Source organism: Filicampus tigris, chromosome 4 (genome assembly GCF_054856515.1).
Source record: "Filicampus tigris isolate MCC_2025a chromosome 4, RoL_Ftig_1.0, whole genome shotgun sequence".
NCBI lineage: Eukaryota > Metazoa > Chordata > Actinopteri > Syngnathiformes > Syngnathidae > Filicampus > Filicampus tigris.
In genome coordinates this window covers 27,690,636-27,707,226 of record NC_141220.1, presented here as the reverse complement: position 1 = coordinate 27,707,226, position 16,591 = coordinate 27,690,636, and the positions used below count along the sequence as shown (strand labels likewise).

Sequence of the window (16,591 nt, the reverse complement as noted above, 5' to 3'; positions counted from 1 at the left end):
TTTGAAAGTACTGTATTGCTAAGTAATAGAAGTTTTTGCTTGAATGCTAATACTATAGCCTATCTTAACTTCTTGAACATTGGCAAAATTATAAATTCGAGAGTTTGGAAGAGGTCAAAGCCCAGTCTGTTTCTTTATTACCGCAATTATTTGAACATGAGACATTCAAGAAAAAGTGAGCACTTACAAAAACACAAATCAGCCTCAGCGAATACAAATATAAAACTACAAACATTCTTTGCGTTATATGTACACCATTTATGAGACACTAAAGCAAAAGAGGAGCCATACTGAACAAGACACAAAAAGGCTTGTCCACGATCGGATGCGTTTGGCCCCCGGCGGAGGGTTTAAGAAATTTTAAAAGGATCTCTAAAAAGCTCACTTCTGAGCTAAAACCACTGAACTCTCACTTCGATGCATTCCGATGGCTTTTCGTTCCATTTATCTCATTTGAGGACTTTGGTGTCAGATTTGTTGGGAGCTGTGAAGCTGACGCGGACATCCCGTCGGTAGAAGCCCTGAAGGACTCCCCCAAGGACAACATCAGGCAGACCTGCAAGACAGCACAAGCGCGACAGGTGGCGCTAGAGGACTGATGCATGGATGCAGACGTGGCGGTGCATCAACACATGTCTTCCTTATAGACTGATTCATAACCCCAAACAAGTTTTGGCATGGTTTTCTGTTCAAGTTAGCGGTAGTCACTCACTTTCTGCCATTCAAAGGACTGCACCCCGCAACCTACTGTTTACAAACTTTTTGAAAATGGGTATACCTGATGTGCAGTCGGACGCATACGGATCCCGGAAGAATCCCATCACTCGCTGATGTGGCAATTGAAAACTGCAGGAAACATGAACATTATTCAGTTAATTGAGAGCAGGCTTTTGCGAGCTATTTCCATTTAGAAATACATTTCGCAGGCCTTCATGTTGTGAAAATGTCTTTTCATTTCAGTCGTATTGACCTGTAATCTTGATTGTCCAGGTCATCAAGTGATCTGAAATCAAAGCGATTCATTCATCAGCAATAAGCAAAATGACCACTCACATACTACAGCATCAAGCAAAATTCAAACTCAGTTGGATTGCTGCTATCATTTTATGATATGAAGCCAATTATTAAGTATTTATTGAAGGCAAGAGCCTTTGGATTCTTTTATCCATTAGTTCAAATGTAACTACAGTAAATTTTATTATTTCATGACAGATATATTATTTTGCCTTTTAACAGAATTTGTATTTTTTTCTCATGTTTTACATATAACATGAGAAATATAACTTTCAATAACTATATTATTAAATAATACTTTCTTTTATGACCTTTTTAAATATTTCATTTTTCATCTTTTTTTAAATTTCTATTCAAATTCATCGCAATTTTATTCATCTGTATCTCTGTCCTTATTCATAACCTTGAATAACGATCAAAAGTATTCATTATTTATTTCATGGCCGTTTGACATGTTTCCTGACATTTTAATTCATTTAATGGCATCTCTAGTCATCTATAATAAAACAGTGTACTGTTTATGGCATTATTATTTATATACATTCATCCCATGACCTTAAATATTTCCTCTTTGTAATTTATCGACAGTGGATATGACAAGTCTACACACCCATGCTGAAAATTCCAGATTTTTGTTTGTTCATTTCTCAACTTTTTCTACCATTAGTGTGACCTGTAACATTTATAACTCCATTGCAAAAAAAAAAAAATAAGGGGGGGAAGTAAAAAAATAACTGAGATAATGTGGTTGCACAAGTCGGTATGTTCTGAATTAACAAGTCACATTAAAACTCAGCACACACCTGCCACCATTTTAAGTGCCTCTGAGTAATCTCAAATCAAGCTCGGCTGTTCTAGTAAGCTTTCCCTGACATTTTTGTAGTCACATCTTCCAGCAAAAAAAAAAAAAAAAAAAAAATATTTAAACAGGGGTGTGTATGATTTTTATATTCACTGTAGAGTAAAATACTGATGAAATACTCAATTTGTTAGGTAAATTGTGACAAAACCTTAAACATCCAAAGCTGGTAGCAAATGGTGAACATCTTTTAACTGCTAGTGGGCCGAATGTTTCAGCCTAAAAGCGATGAAAATGGAGCAAGTAGCCTCGTGTCCTAAATGTTCTCACTCCATGCTGCTGATCTTGTTGCCTGTGTGATAATGTTTGACATGGAGGAAGTCCAGCAGCTCCTGTGGCACATCTTCGCATTGATAGATGATGTCCTAGACAGGACACAACGCATAAGAAACATACTGTAACATCAGTTCAACACAAACTTCGCATGCGTTGACTAATTTCAGGCTGCCTCCGGCCCTAAAACCTCTGACATTATGAAAATGATTACTATCTGACCAGTGTTCCGCTACGCAAGGCAGTTTTATTTCTGTAGCACATTTCATACACAAGGCAACTCAATGCGCTTCACACAAGCAAAGACACAACACCTACAAGCATTTACAAACACTAGTTAAGTGTCTTCTTGTTCTTCAAGACAATTTCCATTCAATCATTTTAAAACAAAGTGCAAGGAAAATTTGATCTTTAGTTCTATTTTTTTTTCCACTTTGTTTATGCTAATTGAGTTACAAACGGAAATCGGGCAAAAGGCTCTAAACACAAACTATGAACTCATTTATTTATGCAAGTATTTGCATGTAAGTTTTTTGAGAGTTTGAATGTAAATTCTGTTATTTAACGTCATGACTGTTATTTAACATATTATCAAATAGTCTAAGAAAAAAAAATGTGAAAGAAGAATGAACTGTCTGTAAAGTCGGTGGTGCGGCCTGTCAGATCCGAATGTTACCGCTTCTGTCACAATTTGAGCCAGGAAAAACCCTGCCATCCATCCATTTTCTGGAGCACTCATCCTCATTACGGTCGTTGGGTCACGAGAGCTTATACGTTGGTTGGCCTCTCTGTACACTAATGAATTTTTGTTAAAAATAATGTTAAAAATTACAGTAGTGTGATGCCTTCGCATGTGGGCAAGTAGAGCCACCGTTGCTGATGCACTTTTAATAATTTCGTCAAACACAAATACAAAATGAGAACGCTCTCATAGAGCTGCTGTAGGCCACAACACACGCCCAAATACTCACTAGGCACGCCCCCCCAAAACACAGACACAACACTAGAGTTGTTGTTATGACTCGACTTGAATGACACTTTATAAAATCAGTTTATTTCTTTAACATCCTCCAATGACTAATACTACAAAATATTATGTTTAAATAGCACTGCGCTCCATAAAAACACAGAACAAAAATGGTGTTTCGGTGAAACAAATGAATGGAATTTCAGTTGATTTCAACATGGAGAATCAAAATCTGTATAATGTGTGTTCTATTTTTGTGCGTTACCTGGATGTAATCCTCCAGCTCCTGCATCCTCTGCTCCAGAGGTTTGGTCCTCAAATGAGGATTCCTTTTACTCGGGAAATCGGGAGTCTGGATGATCTTCCTGAGCTAGGATCACAGATACGAACGAACTTCTTCAAGGACAGCATGCCAACGGCCTACTGAAGAGTGTGTGACGGATGGTCACATGAACTCACTTTTCTGTGCAGAGTCTGGAATTCGCTGCTCCTCCTCAGCACAAAGTGTTTCCTCTCGTTGAACAGCACTTCAACTCGAAAGAGCTGCACGAAAAGACACACAGAGCGTTTTCAATAAATATTCCTATGAGTAACAATGTGGAATGTTGAGCATTTTTAACATCGTATAATGGGAAACGAAGACCACTGCATGATTCAGATGGTTGTTTACATATGGACATTATGTGTCCACTAGGAGGCATTGTAGACTTGTTGAGTTTGGGGCCATCAACCTTTTTAGAACTGCAAGCTACTTTTGGGGTACTAAAGGAAGGTCGATCAATTTGATACACACTTAAAGGAACACATTTGTTCATAGCAGAATACCTTTAATTATGTCTTATACTTGACAATTAATATGACTTTTAAAAATATATAAAAATATATATTTGTTTTATCATTATAAGACGTAGTGAAGGGCTACGACTGAAAGGCACGGCCACTGATATACTGTATATTACAAACACGTTTAAAAACGTACATTTCGATGGTAAAATAACTTTTTGGGTTAAAACAACAACAAAAAACGCCCCCCCCCCCCATATCCATTTATAATGGGCATTCAATTATAAGCGGATTTTCGACATTCGCGGGCAGGCCAAGTCCCTGTACCCCACAAATAACAGGGGTCCACTGATTGTACTGCGAACAAAACGCCCCCCAGATCCATTTATAATGGGCATTCAATTATAAGCGGATTTTCGACATTCGCGGGCAGGCCCAGTCCCTGTCCCCCACAAATCACTGAAGTCCACTGATTGTACTGCGAACAGTGTGTTTTTCCTGAGGTTCTTTGAACGCAACACAACATGAGACAACCTGCTCGCCCAGCCCAGAAACCAGGTGCTCCCTCACCTTTCGTTTCCGTCTTTACTCCAGCACAAAAAGTCATGTCAAATGGCCGACAAAATACACAAAGAGCAGCATTTTTGCTAAGCAAAAAGGATTAAAAAAAAACAAAAGGTTGAAAGTACTCACCTTTTTGGACTTTCCCACCTCGTCCACTTCCCTCTCCGTGGATGGAATCGTCACGTGTATCATTGGCATTCCCGTTGTCCCACTCGAAGCATTTGGAGCGACTGTGGGTTCACTTTTTCTGTCCGGTCCAAACTGTTTCGGCGAGTCTTTTTGGAGGATCCGCTGTCACTGCAGATGCGTCCGAGTTGTGATCGCTCAAGTCGGGCGTGAACAGCACTCGACTGGCCGCTTGGAGCTCCACCTTCGCGCTAATTGGACAGTGTGGCACATCCGGGACATTAAAGCTGCAGTCAACTATACAGGAAACTAACTAACTAACTAACTAATGCTGCATTAAAAAAAAAAAGTATTTAATCAGTGTTCAGCTGTTGTTTTTTGCTGCTGTAGGTAACAAGAAAAAAAGGGAAACCATCCATTGTACGAAATTTGAAATTGTATGTGGACAGTTTCATTGATTTAGAATTCATCCATCCACTCAGCCCTCCAATTGCAGGGCGTGAATAGACAACTATATTACACTATATATTATACTATATTGTTATATACAATTAAACTACCATGCATGTTTTTAGGAAACCCATGAAGGCATAGGGAAAACACATTTAATTGGTATTGTTTCATTTGAATCATTGCATTGAAAAACTGAATCAGAGCTGTGCAATTTGAAATATAATTTAGAAGATTGGAACAGAAGTAAAATAACCAAAAACTACAATTCCTCTGATTTTGCAATGTTAAGGCATATGTTTGAGTAAAATTAGCATTTTTGTTTTCTTCCATTATTTATTTACGTATTCAGTACTTTTACTGACAACATACCTCTCAAATATCCCAAATACAAATATAGTCATTTAGAATATTTATTTGCAAAAATACCCCAAAAGTCCCAGTGTTTTTTTGTTTTTTTTCTTGGTCTCAATTTTTTCCTGTAAGAATAAGTGGTTTTGATAATGGATGGATGGATGGATGAAACTGCTTTATTTGTAAGACAAAAGGAATATGTTATATACATTTAAAGGTATACTGCTTACATAGAGTAAAAAAAGGTGAAAGATAATGCAAATAAGACTGTGTTTATATACAATCGTACACTACCTTATGTACAGTACATACTGTACAAAATATTATAAATGCATGAATCAGTCACATAGGAACTTATAGGTGGGTCAACCTGGTATAACAATTGTATTGTAAGTGTGTGACGATGTAAAAGCGATGTAGCTACAAGGTGGAGGGTTTCACTTCCCAGCGAAACACAACCACGTTTGGTTCTGAAATGGGATGTAAACCCAGAAACACTTCAAACTGTTCAAACTCTATTTCAACGCTGCTGTAAATCAACTTCTACATTTTTTTCCCACAACTCGAATACAAACTCATTTATTATAAACAAACATAGAAGTTGACCTTAAGTGACAAAAAATGTTCATTAACCTATACAATATATAACAATTTCAAAAACAAACAACTCTCTTAACTGGAAGGAGGAACGAGGAGGGGTGATTAAGATGAAAGATATTACATAATTGAATGGAATGTCATGGGAGTGATAAAGTTGTGTGATTTGTTAAAATAACCCCCACACCTCCACAGGCGGGCTGCCCAACACAATAAATTTGTGAAAAAATATGAAATTAACCAAATAGTGACATAGGAGGTTCTGGCTCGATGCTAGCGACATTGTGGCTTTTGAAGCGCATTGTTATGAGACTTTGGTGGTTGAGGAGGTCAAGCACTGTACAAAGTGTGGGCAGCTAGCATGAGCAGGTGTGTCTATTTTGGCTTTGGACATGTGTCTTGTTGTGAAATGGAGCCATGTGAGGACACACATTCACATGCTGCCAGTTTGCAATGAGCGGACATAGCAGCTGCGTGGCCGCTCGGTCCGAGTGAAAGGAAACGCTGTCATCCATGAATAACCGCATTAGCCGACGCATTCCTGGACTGTGCGCGCTTTCTCCCCTTATTCTATTGCCTTTCACACCTGACAACTGGTTCACAAATGGTGGTAAGTGTGTTATTAAATGAATACCTCTTGGACAGTGTCAATTTTTAATCCAGCTCCGTTCTTGGATCTCAAAAGAGAAAACTTGATTCAAGTAGAAACATGAAAGACAACTCAAGTGGAAGCATTAAACATGACTAATGTAACTAAAGTCGAAACATGACTCAACTAGAAACATGACTTCATCAGAAACGTGACTCGAATAGAAACGTAACAACAGCACTACGAAACATGACTCGAGGCGAAGCGTGAAACATGACTTAAGTAGAAACAGGAAACATGACTCCAATAGAAACAAGACTCAAGAAAAAAATGAAACATTGTAGAAACGGCATACATGATCCAAGTAGAAACATGACACAAGTAGAAACACCTGAAACATGACTCAAGTAGAAACACATCCCAAATAGAAACATGACTCAAATAGAAATATGACTCAAGCAGAATCATGAAACACGACTCCGACCGAAACCCGAAGCATGCCTCAAGAAGAAACATGACTCAACCTGAACCACAAAATGTGACTCGAGTAGAAGTGCCACACATGACTCTATTCGAGATTAAAGTAGAAACATGAACCATGACTCAAAAACATGAAACAATCGATCTTATGGAGACAAGCAAGCAGACATGATGATGACCATGTCAGACACTGATTGAAACAAATATTTATTTATAAAGAGCTCAGTAACACTTATTTTGCTTGTGAAAACTACTAAACACTGGAAGGAAAGTGAACGAGTTCCTCCAAAGTTGGCACCTGGAAGTAGAACAAAAAAACAAAAACAAAATACAGTTAACGGGGATTTTTCTTGCGATAGACAAATACAGTCCCACAAAAACATCTGTGATATAGCGCGGGATCAGCGACGTCGGTGTTACCGTCTTGCCCGGCCCGACGCTGAGGTCCTTGATCCTGTAGAAGTTCACTTGTCCACTGGAGTCCCCGACCAGGATGCAGTCTGAGGCCCTGGAGAACAGCATGGACGTCAACTTGATGCCCCGTGCGGCAGGCTCCACGATGACTGGGTCCAGCCTGCAAGAGATGCCAGCAGTAACAATTTGAACATTCACAACTGCCACACACATGTTAAGCTGCATAATAAAACCAAAATAAGGTCAAACTACTCAATCACTGAGACATAACGCCGAGGGAACATTGTTTGCAGAGCGATACTAGCACTTAGTGGCATTTCATAGGTATTGCTTGAATCAGAAAGTCTTCTGGAGGACATAATGTGAACATGACTTGGTAAGTAGGAACATGACTCAAGTAGAAAAAATAAAACATGACTTATGTAGAAACATGACTGGAATAATAACTTGCGCCTTTAATAAAGAGGACAGAAACACGACTCCGGCAGTTTTGTGACGCACAAACAAGTAGAATCATGAGTCAAGTACAAGCAAGACCCGAGTACCAACATGAAACATGACTCGCGTAGAAATGTGACTGGAGTAGAAACAAAACATGACTCCAGTAGAAACTTAACACATGACTTAACCAGCGCCATGAAACTTACTGGAGGAGAAACCGCACTCGAGTAGACAATGAAACTATCCACGGTATCTAACGGGAGACTTACAAGGAAGCGTTCAGGTCCCAGATCTCCAGCTGTTCGCTTTTGATGGCGGCAAAGACCGAGGGCCAGAGCGGGGACCACCTGACGGACAGCACGGGACTCTGGATGGAGATGAAGCCCATCACCGGCGTCAGGCAGTCCTCCTTCCACAGCTGGACGGTCCAGTCGGCCGAGCCGCTCAGGAACACGTCGGGGCTGAACGGGGACCATTCCACTTGGTTGACTGGGCACTGCAGAGGCAGCGGAAGCAAGCGAGACGTCGTGTGACCGCTCGCGGCGGCGGCGGGCGGAGCTAGCGCCTGACTTACAAGGTGTTTCCGATAAAGGGCCAGGTAATGATGATTGTTGGACACGGAGCACTTGTGGATAACGCCCTCTGACGTGCCGGCCAAGTAGATACTGGGATCCTAAAGGCGGGACCAATGGAATCTTGTCGTGAGATCCCAAAACATGACTGGATGAGACTTACAACTTACTGTGGGGTGAAAATCCAAGCAAAGTCCAGGAGTTGCCGTGGAAACCAGAATGCCCTCTCTCTTGGTTTTGTTGCCTTCGGCCTTCTTGATGCCGTCTTGGATTCTCCTCAGCTCCAGCATGCCTGATGTTCGACGCAAAAAAAAATAAAATAAAGGGGTTTTGAAGGCGGACTAATAGAGATCCTGTCCGTCGGTCTAAATATGTCTGGCCAAGCTAATTACTCCCACTCACAATTGAAATGTACTGTCAAACTAAACATCAAACAAAGATAATTAAAGATGGTCTATTTAAAAGAACACATACATTTGCCTTAGGAAATCCGCTTACCCAATGCTAACACACAATGCAAAACCCCATAAATGGGCTAACATATAGCGTCTACGTTGCGGCGTTATACGTATAACCCCAAAAATACTTTAACACAAATGGAGCGGCAACCCATGTAGACGTACAATTCCAAACGCACAGACATTTATTATTCAACCTCTGTGAAGCGCAACTGATATTACTGCAGCTTTTACTGAGTCGGTTGTGAAACTCTTCTTCGAGTGTGTATGTCTGTATTCCACTGCCCCCTGATGGCCAAGGCGTACACACCACGAGGCGCACAATGTGGGGCTTGAACAAATTAAAAGGGGTTTCATTGTAGTACAGCAATTTAGGGGGGATTCAGCATTGTCTCCTACCCATGCTCTCCAGGCCATGGCTGCACAGCAGCCACTTGAGGACATGTCCGTCCTCCGACACGGACACGACCGATTCGACCGTGTCCTCCTCGGAAAGGGACATCTCCTGCTTGGCCCAGGTGATGTGCCACACGGGATGAACGTGCCTCCTTTTGCAATGTCTGCACAAGAGCAAAGAATTTGCCGCGTGGAAGTTCAGAGATTATCAGGTGGGCCGGAAATGATCCAATTTCATTCAATTGATCGATTCCTCGACGAAAAGGCCACTTGGGGTGAGGTAGAAATTGGCGAAAGGCTTATTGGCGACAAGTGCTGGCAGCAGCCTCACATGCTGCTGGCGAGGAACGTGCGACTTTCTCGATTGCGCACGCTGAAGATGGCGACCGTGCCGTCGTGCATCCCCACCGCCAACTTGTCGGAGTTGCTGGAGGAGAAATCCAGCGCCGTGATGCCGCTGTGGCAGTGGTAGAGACGCTCTGGCCACTGCACACAGCACAACGCATTTGAATCAGTGAACCTGTGGTGAGTGCAAGCGTGTAAACGTCTTGTGTTAAGACGTAGTAGAAACATGACGGGGAACAACACTCGGGTGCAAACAAAAACAAGACTCAAGTTGAAACGTGACTCTAGAAAGAAGACTCAAGCAGAAAAAAAGACTCATGAAACATGACTTGAGAAGAAACACGACTCATGTGGAACTTAAGTGGACACGTGACACTAGAAAAGACTCAGGTAGAAACATGACTCGAGAAACACGAAACATGAATTGAATGGAAACATGATTGAGAAATGTGACTCAAGTTGAAAAATGACTCTAAAAACACAAAACACGACTCAAGTAGAAACGCAATTCGAGAAACATGACAAGTAGAAAAAAGATTCAAGTAGAAACATGACTCAAGTAATCCAAGACTCACTCACACTAGAAATGACTGGTAGAAACATTAATTGAGTAGAAACGTGACAGGTAGAAACATGGCTAAATACATGAAAAAGACTCAAGTAGGAACACGACTCTTGAAATATGCAACACGACTCAAGTTGAAACGACTCTAGAAACATGACTCAAATTGAAAAATGACTCCAGAAATGTGACTCAATTAGAAACATGACTCAAGCAAAAACATAAAACAGGACACAAGCATAAACATGACTCAAGAGATGTAACTCAATCAAAAACGGGACCAAAGTAGAAATATTACCCAATTAAAAATGACTCTACAAGTAGGAGCAAAATTGATCCACAAACATGACTCAAGTAGAAACACGACTCAGCATAGCATCATAGAACTGTACTGTAATATAAATTAGCGGTACATACGCTCAGGTTCTTTATGGACCAGCAGCAGATCAGGCCTTTTCTCCCAGGACTGAAGTCACCATAGCCCACCGCCAGCAGATCCTGACGGGGAGAGAATACGCGCATGCATACTGTAAACGCTCATAAAAACAAATAGCAGAGATGGACACTTTCCCCTAGTTTGACGGTCCGTCCTCCGTCCACGGCATGGGGCACCCTTCCGTCATCTGTACAAAGGAGTTCCAGATGTCTTTCTTACCGGGGTCTGTTTGTTCCAAGCCATGCAGGTGATGTTCCATCCTTTGGTGATCTCGCAGCTGAAGGTCCAGAGAAGCTCCAGAGATGGGTCTACCTCTTCCACCTCCTCCCCCTCCTCCTCCACTTCTTCTTCCTCCTTTTCCTCCGCCTCTTTCTCCTCCTCTTTAACCTGCTCCTCCTCCTTCACCTCCTGCACCTTGGCCCCCAGCTCACCCGCTTCCTCCCCCTCCCCCTCTTCCGCCTCCTCCTCCTCCTTGGCGAGCTTCTCGGAGTCAGGCTTCGCCGCAGAGGGGAGTTCTTAAAACAGTTGGCTTCGTCATTGCACTGAAGCAAACGTCTCCATTCGTCGGGTCGCCTGAAACCGCGCCTTACCTTTTAGCTCGGGGAGGTTTCTGTAAGCGGCCAGCCTGGTTTGAAAGATGTTGGCCACGAGGCAGCGTTCCGTGATGAGCAGGTTGCGTTGGAACGACTCCGACTGTAAGATCAGCTGAAGCTCTGGCTCGTCGCTCATATCGCCCCCTTGCATCTTGATAGCAAACAGGGAGCTACCGGTACTGGCTGGGCACATGTGAGACAAAGTCAACAGAAGCCTCTTTCACTTCGAATTATTCAATTATTTAATTTCCCCATTGTAGATTAAGGAAATGCTGTCAAAACAGTTAAAGAAGGACGTCAATCCCACCATATTTTTTTCAAGAATATGTTCTATGCGGGCCAACTAGTCTAAACACGGCATTTTGATGAATATGTTGTGGAGTAAGAGTTTTTAGCTAGCTCAGCAGGCGGCCATTTTGTCACTTCTGTTGACTGAAGATGACATCGAAGTTGCTCAGGGCTGAGATGACGACCAATCACGGCTCATCTTCAGAAACAGGTGAGCTGTGATTGGTCGTCGCAAAATGGCCGCCACCACAGATGGCTAAAAATGGGTGGATTGACCCTTATTCCACAAACGCAATATTTATCGGAGCCGGGATCGAACCCACGACCTCTGAACTGTGAGGCGGACGTGCTAACCAGTCGACCACCGTGCCGCCACACATGACAAAATATTAAATATATTCATTTCAGAATATAGGGTCAGAGAGAATAAAAACAAACCAGAATAAAAACAAACCAGCTGTTCTTAAAAAAAATTTTTTTTTTTACCGGTGCCGACCGTGCTGATACTGCTGAAGCTTCCCATCCGCTTTGGACCTTTGCTAATGTTCAGCGTGCTTTCCGCGCTTTCCTTCTCCTCTTTCAGAGCTTCATTTTGGAACGAGTCATAAATTTCCCAGATGGTGGCGATAGTGCCTGTCAAAAAAATTCCAATTTGAATAAACGGACCCAACAGCAGATCTAGAGTCGATCTTACCTTGATCATGCATGACGATCTTTTCACTCTGGACTTTTTTGTGTTTAGCCGCGCCGACGAATGTCTGCATGGCTCGCTCGACGTACTTGTCGTTGCCCAATCTGGTGTTGCACAGCTCAATATAGAGGACGTTACTCTCCCTGAAGATACACACGTGATGATACAAGTTGTGTTTGATCAGGGTTTATGCTCGTAATATTACGATTTGTTAATCTGAAATTATGTTTTTCTGGTAACGTTACTAACACACATACTAAAACATAAAAATGACAACTTTAGTCCAAACTATTTTTCTTTTTATTGCATTACAAATCTATCCCTGTGAAATTTTTATTTTTTTACTACCTATTTTTCTTTGAGTTTTTTTTTGTTGTTGTATTTATTATTATATATTTCTTAATATTACAACTTTATAGCTGTAAAGTTTTTTTTCCTTGTAATATTGCAATTTTGTTGTGGGAAAAACAATTAAAATGGAACTTGATTCCTGTATATTTGATTATATTGTATATGTTTTTCTTTGACTTTATCATAAAACTGATTTTTCTTTTTGTTATGTCATGACTTTAGTTTTTGCAACATGTTAGAATTTTTTCTTGTAATATCTTAGAACTTTTGTCTCACAGGGAATAAAAAAATCCTGGTATCTTTATTCTTCCAAAATCGCATGTTTTGTCTTGTCTTGTAATGCAATGACTTTATTCTGTTAAAAAGAAAAAAAAAATCACTCTTCCTTTTGATATTATAATTTAATTTCATGGGTACTATTTCAAGTTTTTACTTGTGATATAACAATTTATTTTTGTATACTTTTACTATAAAGACTTTAGGTTCAGAGTTCAGAGGTTGTGTGTTCAAATCCGGGCTCTGTAGTTGTGAGGGTGGGATTTATGTATATTATTTGACTGTTATTATTTCTGTAAAATACGTTGTGCTGCATTTTCAATGTTTGAAAAGTGCTATACAAATAAAATTTGATAAATGATTAGTGGCAAAGTATCAAGTGGTCTAAGAACATTGCATCCATGTGGACGTGGCAGAAAAGACTCATGCATCCAAATCTTTCTCTATATGTGGGCGTGGCCAGAGAGTGACAAGGGGTGGGCACGGCCACCACATATCTCTGCCCCTGGCCATAGTCATGATACTCCTTTAAAGAAAGCACAACCTCAAGTAATGTTAGACAGCTGTAGGGCTGGTATGAAGTGATGTTTCATTTTTCATGTAAAACACAAATAAAAGGTCTTTACTGACTTAACGGCCTGTGCGTTTTCAGCCTCCTCGGACATACAAGTGCTGGGCAGTTCCAAAAGAGTGATGGTGTCCGTCTCGGTCAAGTAGATGTTCAACACCTCATCCAAAGGAATCTCCTCCGGTGTCTGTTGACTCCCAGCTTGTCTCGTTGTATCTGGGAAGTGAGCAAAGGAACATAACAATATAGGCGGGTTTGCCATCCCGGGATGGCGTCAAATTGTGCGGGAATAGCAACCGAGTGGCTGGCTGGTGTCCAACTTGATAAAGCCCACGCCACTTTGAGAGACCATTGAGGCTCTGGTCGACATGCTGGGCAGACTGCTGCTCCACCGACATGATCTGGAAAGCAAGGAAATATGTTAACGTGCCCGGATGATATTTTTTTATTTTCTCAAATAAAAAGTACCAAGAGTTTTTATTTCCTCAAATACTGACATCATAGAATTTTATTTTCATCAATACAATACAAAACAATAGCGCATTTCATAACAGCTACAGCTGTAACAAAGCACTTCACATAACAATAACAAAATAGCAATAATATAAAAGAAAAAGCAATCAATTAAAACACAAAATACCATGTACAATCGACACCGTAAAACAGCAGAAACCCGTCAGTCTCACGTCGGATCAAAAGCCAAAGAATTGCTTCAAACGGATTTTAAAAATGGACACAGGGGGGCTTTGCCTAACAATCAATTGAAGGTCATTCCAAAGGGAAGGATGTCTATTGTATATAGTATTTAGTGTTTTAATTTATTGCTTTCACTTGTTATATTATTGCTATTTCGTCATTGTAATGTAAAGTGCTTTGTTACAGCTGTAGCTGTTATGAAATGCGCTATATAAATAAAGTTGTATTGTATTGTATATTAAGTGATAGTCTTTTATTTCCTCAAATAATGTGGTGATAGTATTTTTTTATTTCCTCAAGAAACTATGTTAATCGTACTTTTTAAGTTCTCCAATTTTGCCATAATAATTTTTATTTCCTCAAATAATAATTTGGTAGTATATACTTTTCCTTAATTATGTAATGTACTTTTTGCTTTCTCAAATAACCCCAGAGTAGTTTTTTCCTGCAAATGAGTTAGTATAGCTTGTCTTCAAATAAAAATGTTATTCTACTTTTTAGTATCGCAAATAAAAAAGTGATACTACTTTTTAATTTAGTCAAATTATAAAACATATTTGTATTTCTTCGAATAAAAATGTGTGTACATTTTTATTTCTTTTAATTTGATGGTAGATTTTTATTTCCTCCAAATATTATGTGGGAGTAGATGTCATGTCATGTCATCTTCCAAACCGCTTATCCTATATAGGGTCACGGGGAGTTGCTGGAGCCTATCCCAGCCGTCAATGGGCGAAGGCAGACTACACCCCGAACTGGTCGCCAGCCAGTCGCAGGGCACACATGTGGGAGTAGATGTTTCTCTCAAATAAAAAAAAAAATCTCATCATATTTTTTCAAATTTACTTCAAATAATAATTTTGAATATTTTCATTTGTAGTTATTTAATTGTTTGTTTGTTTTAAATTCAACCAAAATGACTTGTACTACTCGAATTAGCAGGCAAGCTTGAACACTTGTTACCCAGTAGAGGGCACATTGGAGAATGAGGAGGATTTGGAAGTGTCCCATCTGGAGTAGTAGTCATCAAAGAAGGATCTCTGTGGTTTGGCATGCGGGTCCTTGGGCTCAGGCTCGTACAAGGGCCGAGGTGTGACATCATTGCCATCCTCATCCAGCACCTGCAAAGAGAAATACACAAAATGAGCCACTAGCTTAGGAAAAATCTCATAGGCGTCGTGACGTGTTAGCTACGTTAAACCTGATTTAGAACAGTTGTCAACTTCCTTTTACACTTTTGACACGTTTGACTATCAAGAATGTTAAAAAAACAAGATGTCAATTTGTTTCATAAATAATAATGTGATAATAGTTTTTATTTCCTCAAATAAAATGTGGTAGTGGTATTTTTATTTGCTCAAATAATGTCAATGTACATGTTAGTTGTCTTATAGCGATTTATAAAAAAAATCTTCAATAAAATGTGACTTACTTCGTCCAATAATGTAAATATACGTGTACCTAATGAAGAGTCCAATGACGTTACCCGGATGGCTTTCCTCTGAGCGAAGCTTCGACCCATTTTGCTTTCCGAAAGCATCCTGGAGCCTTTCCGGCTATGGAAACCCGCGAAGCTCCCTGTGTATCTCGAACTCTGGAGGACTCGCTGCATCCCCGAAGTGGATCTTTTCATCATCCGGGAGGAGCTACAAGAGAAAAAAAAAGAAAGAAAGAAACAGAAACGGGCAGTTTGGCATTAGCATTAGCATTAACCGCAACTTGGTGAGTTCAACAGATGGTCGCCAGTCAAGACTATCAATTTACATACGCGGTTAGTGTTGAACTATTTCGCTTCATCTTTTCGTCTTTTGGTTTTTACAACATACACCTTCAACCTGAATTTGAGATGCCCCGTTACTTGACGCTGTGTGTTTAGGTTGCGTTTTCAAAATGCTTGTTACTCTGGTTGCCAGGACAACGATACGAGCAACACTGCGCATGCGTACCACGTGCAGCGAAAAAATGTTACAGTTGTTGTTCTTTTTAAATTTTGTTTTATTAAATAAAAACACTATCTACTATGATTATATACTTATTCTATTATTAGAATAAAAGCAATAATACATATTTAATAAATACGTTTTTTTTCCAGCGCAACACAATGGAAGACAGACCAAAAGTGTAACTAATCACTATTCTGTTAATTTTTGGAGGGGATTGAATATTTATTTGATATATTGTCTAGAGTCCACATTGTATATATACATACAAGCATCTATATTTGGCGCCAAAATAGGAGACAATGCTTTATGGAACCCCGCTTATTGGTGGAAATAGACCCTCAAATCATTCATAATATTCAACATATCATTAACAAACGAAACAAAACAAAAACATATCATTAACTTCTATATGTGTAATATTGTCGTTTTATTTTGGGATAGTACATTTAAAAATCACATCTAGGTCGAAAACAATAGGTATTTTGTCCTTGTATTTCTGTTTGTA

The 16,591-nt window shown here is 40.1% G+C and overlaps 3 protein-coding genes across 5 annotated transcripts in view; 1 reads left to right on the top strand and 2 right to left on the bottom strand.

The window, feature by feature from the left end:
• Positions 1–114: 114 nt before the first annotated feature.
• Positions 115–4,865, bottom strand: snx22 (sorting nexin 22). Its single transcript, XM_086029066.1, has 7 exons — positions 4,590–4,865; positions 3,573–3,656; positions 3,379–3,483; positions 2,144–2,238; positions 971–1,003; positions 779–846; positions 115–556 (listed from the first exon to the last, which is right to left on the bottom strand). The coding sequence occupies exons 1-7, from the start codon at positions 4,656–4,658 to the stop codon at positions 450–452; spliced, it is 561 nt and encodes a 186-aa protein (XP_085885192.1). The 5' UTR covers positions 4,659–4,865; the 3' UTR covers positions 115–449.
• A 1,439-nt stretch (positions 4,866–6,304) lies between these two features.
• dnai4 (dynein axonemal intermediate chain 4) lies at positions 6,305–16,057 on the bottom strand. 3 transcript variants are annotated; one of them, XM_086028061.1, is made up of 17 exons: positions 15,912–16,057; positions 15,630–15,789; positions 15,107–15,264; positions 13,745–13,848; positions 13,510–13,663; positions 12,256–12,395; positions 12,048–12,194; positions 11,271–11,456; positions 10,900–11,195; positions 10,662–10,742; positions 9,669–9,823; positions 9,341–9,501; positions 8,654–8,775; positions 8,486–8,584; positions 8,181–8,372; positions 7,477–7,630; positions 6,306–7,354 (listed from the first exon to the last, which is right to left on the bottom strand). In XM_086028061.1, exons 1-17 carry the CDS (start codon positions 15,938–15,940, stop codon positions 7,203–7,205), a joined length of 2,490 nt encoding a protein of 829 aa, XP_085884187.1. In that variant the 5' UTR covers positions 15,941–16,057; the 3' UTR covers positions 6,306–7,202. The 3 variants fall into 3 exon arrangements, with proteins under 3 accessions (XP_085884189.1, XP_085884187.1, XP_085884188.1); XM_086028062.1 differs by having other exon boundaries at positions 7,240–7,354; positions 8,181–8,407; XM_086028063.1 differs by lacking the exon at positions 15,912–16,057 and having other exon boundaries at positions 6,305–7,354; positions 15,605–15,778.
• ap3b2 (adaptor related protein complex 3 subunit beta 2) overlaps positions 15,721–16,591 on the top strand; it is a 34,978-nt gene continuing 34,107 nt past the window's right edge. The window contains exon 1 of the mRNA XM_086028053.1: positions 15,721–15,865. The gene's annotated coding sequence lies outside the window, so the exon portion shown is untranslated. The remainder of the gene's footprint in view (positions 15,866–16,591) is intronic.

What these genes read in the sequence shown, in the direction of transcription:
- snx22 (XM_086029066.1), bottom strand. Translation starts at nt 4,658, where the DNA reads ATGCCAATGATACACGTGACGATTCCATCCACGGAGAGGGAAGTGGAC. An exon ending in TCCAGACTCTGCACAGAAAA is followed by an intron (nt 3,484 to 3,572) that starts GTGAGTTCATGT and finishes CTGTGATCCTAG; the next exon opens with CTCAGGAAGATCATCCAGAC. An exon ending in AGCTGGAGGATTACATCCAG is followed by an intron (nt 2,239 to 3,378) that starts GTAACGCACAAA and finishes TGTCCTGTCTAG; the next exon opens with GACATCATCTATCAATGCGA.
- dnai4 (XM_086028061.1), bottom strand. Translation starts at nt 15,940, where the DNA reads ATGAAGCGAAATAGTTCAACACTAACCGC. An exon ending in ACGTTCCTCGCCAGCAGCAT is followed by an intron (nt 9,502 to 9,668) that starts GTGAGGCTGCTG and finishes GCTCTTGTGCAG; the next exon opens with ACATTGCAAAAGGAGGCACG. An exon ending in TGGGACCTGAACGCTTCCTT is followed by an intron (nt 7,631 to 8,180) that starts GTAAGTCTCCCG and finishes CATCTCTTGCAG; the next exon opens with GCTGGACCCAGTCATCGTGG.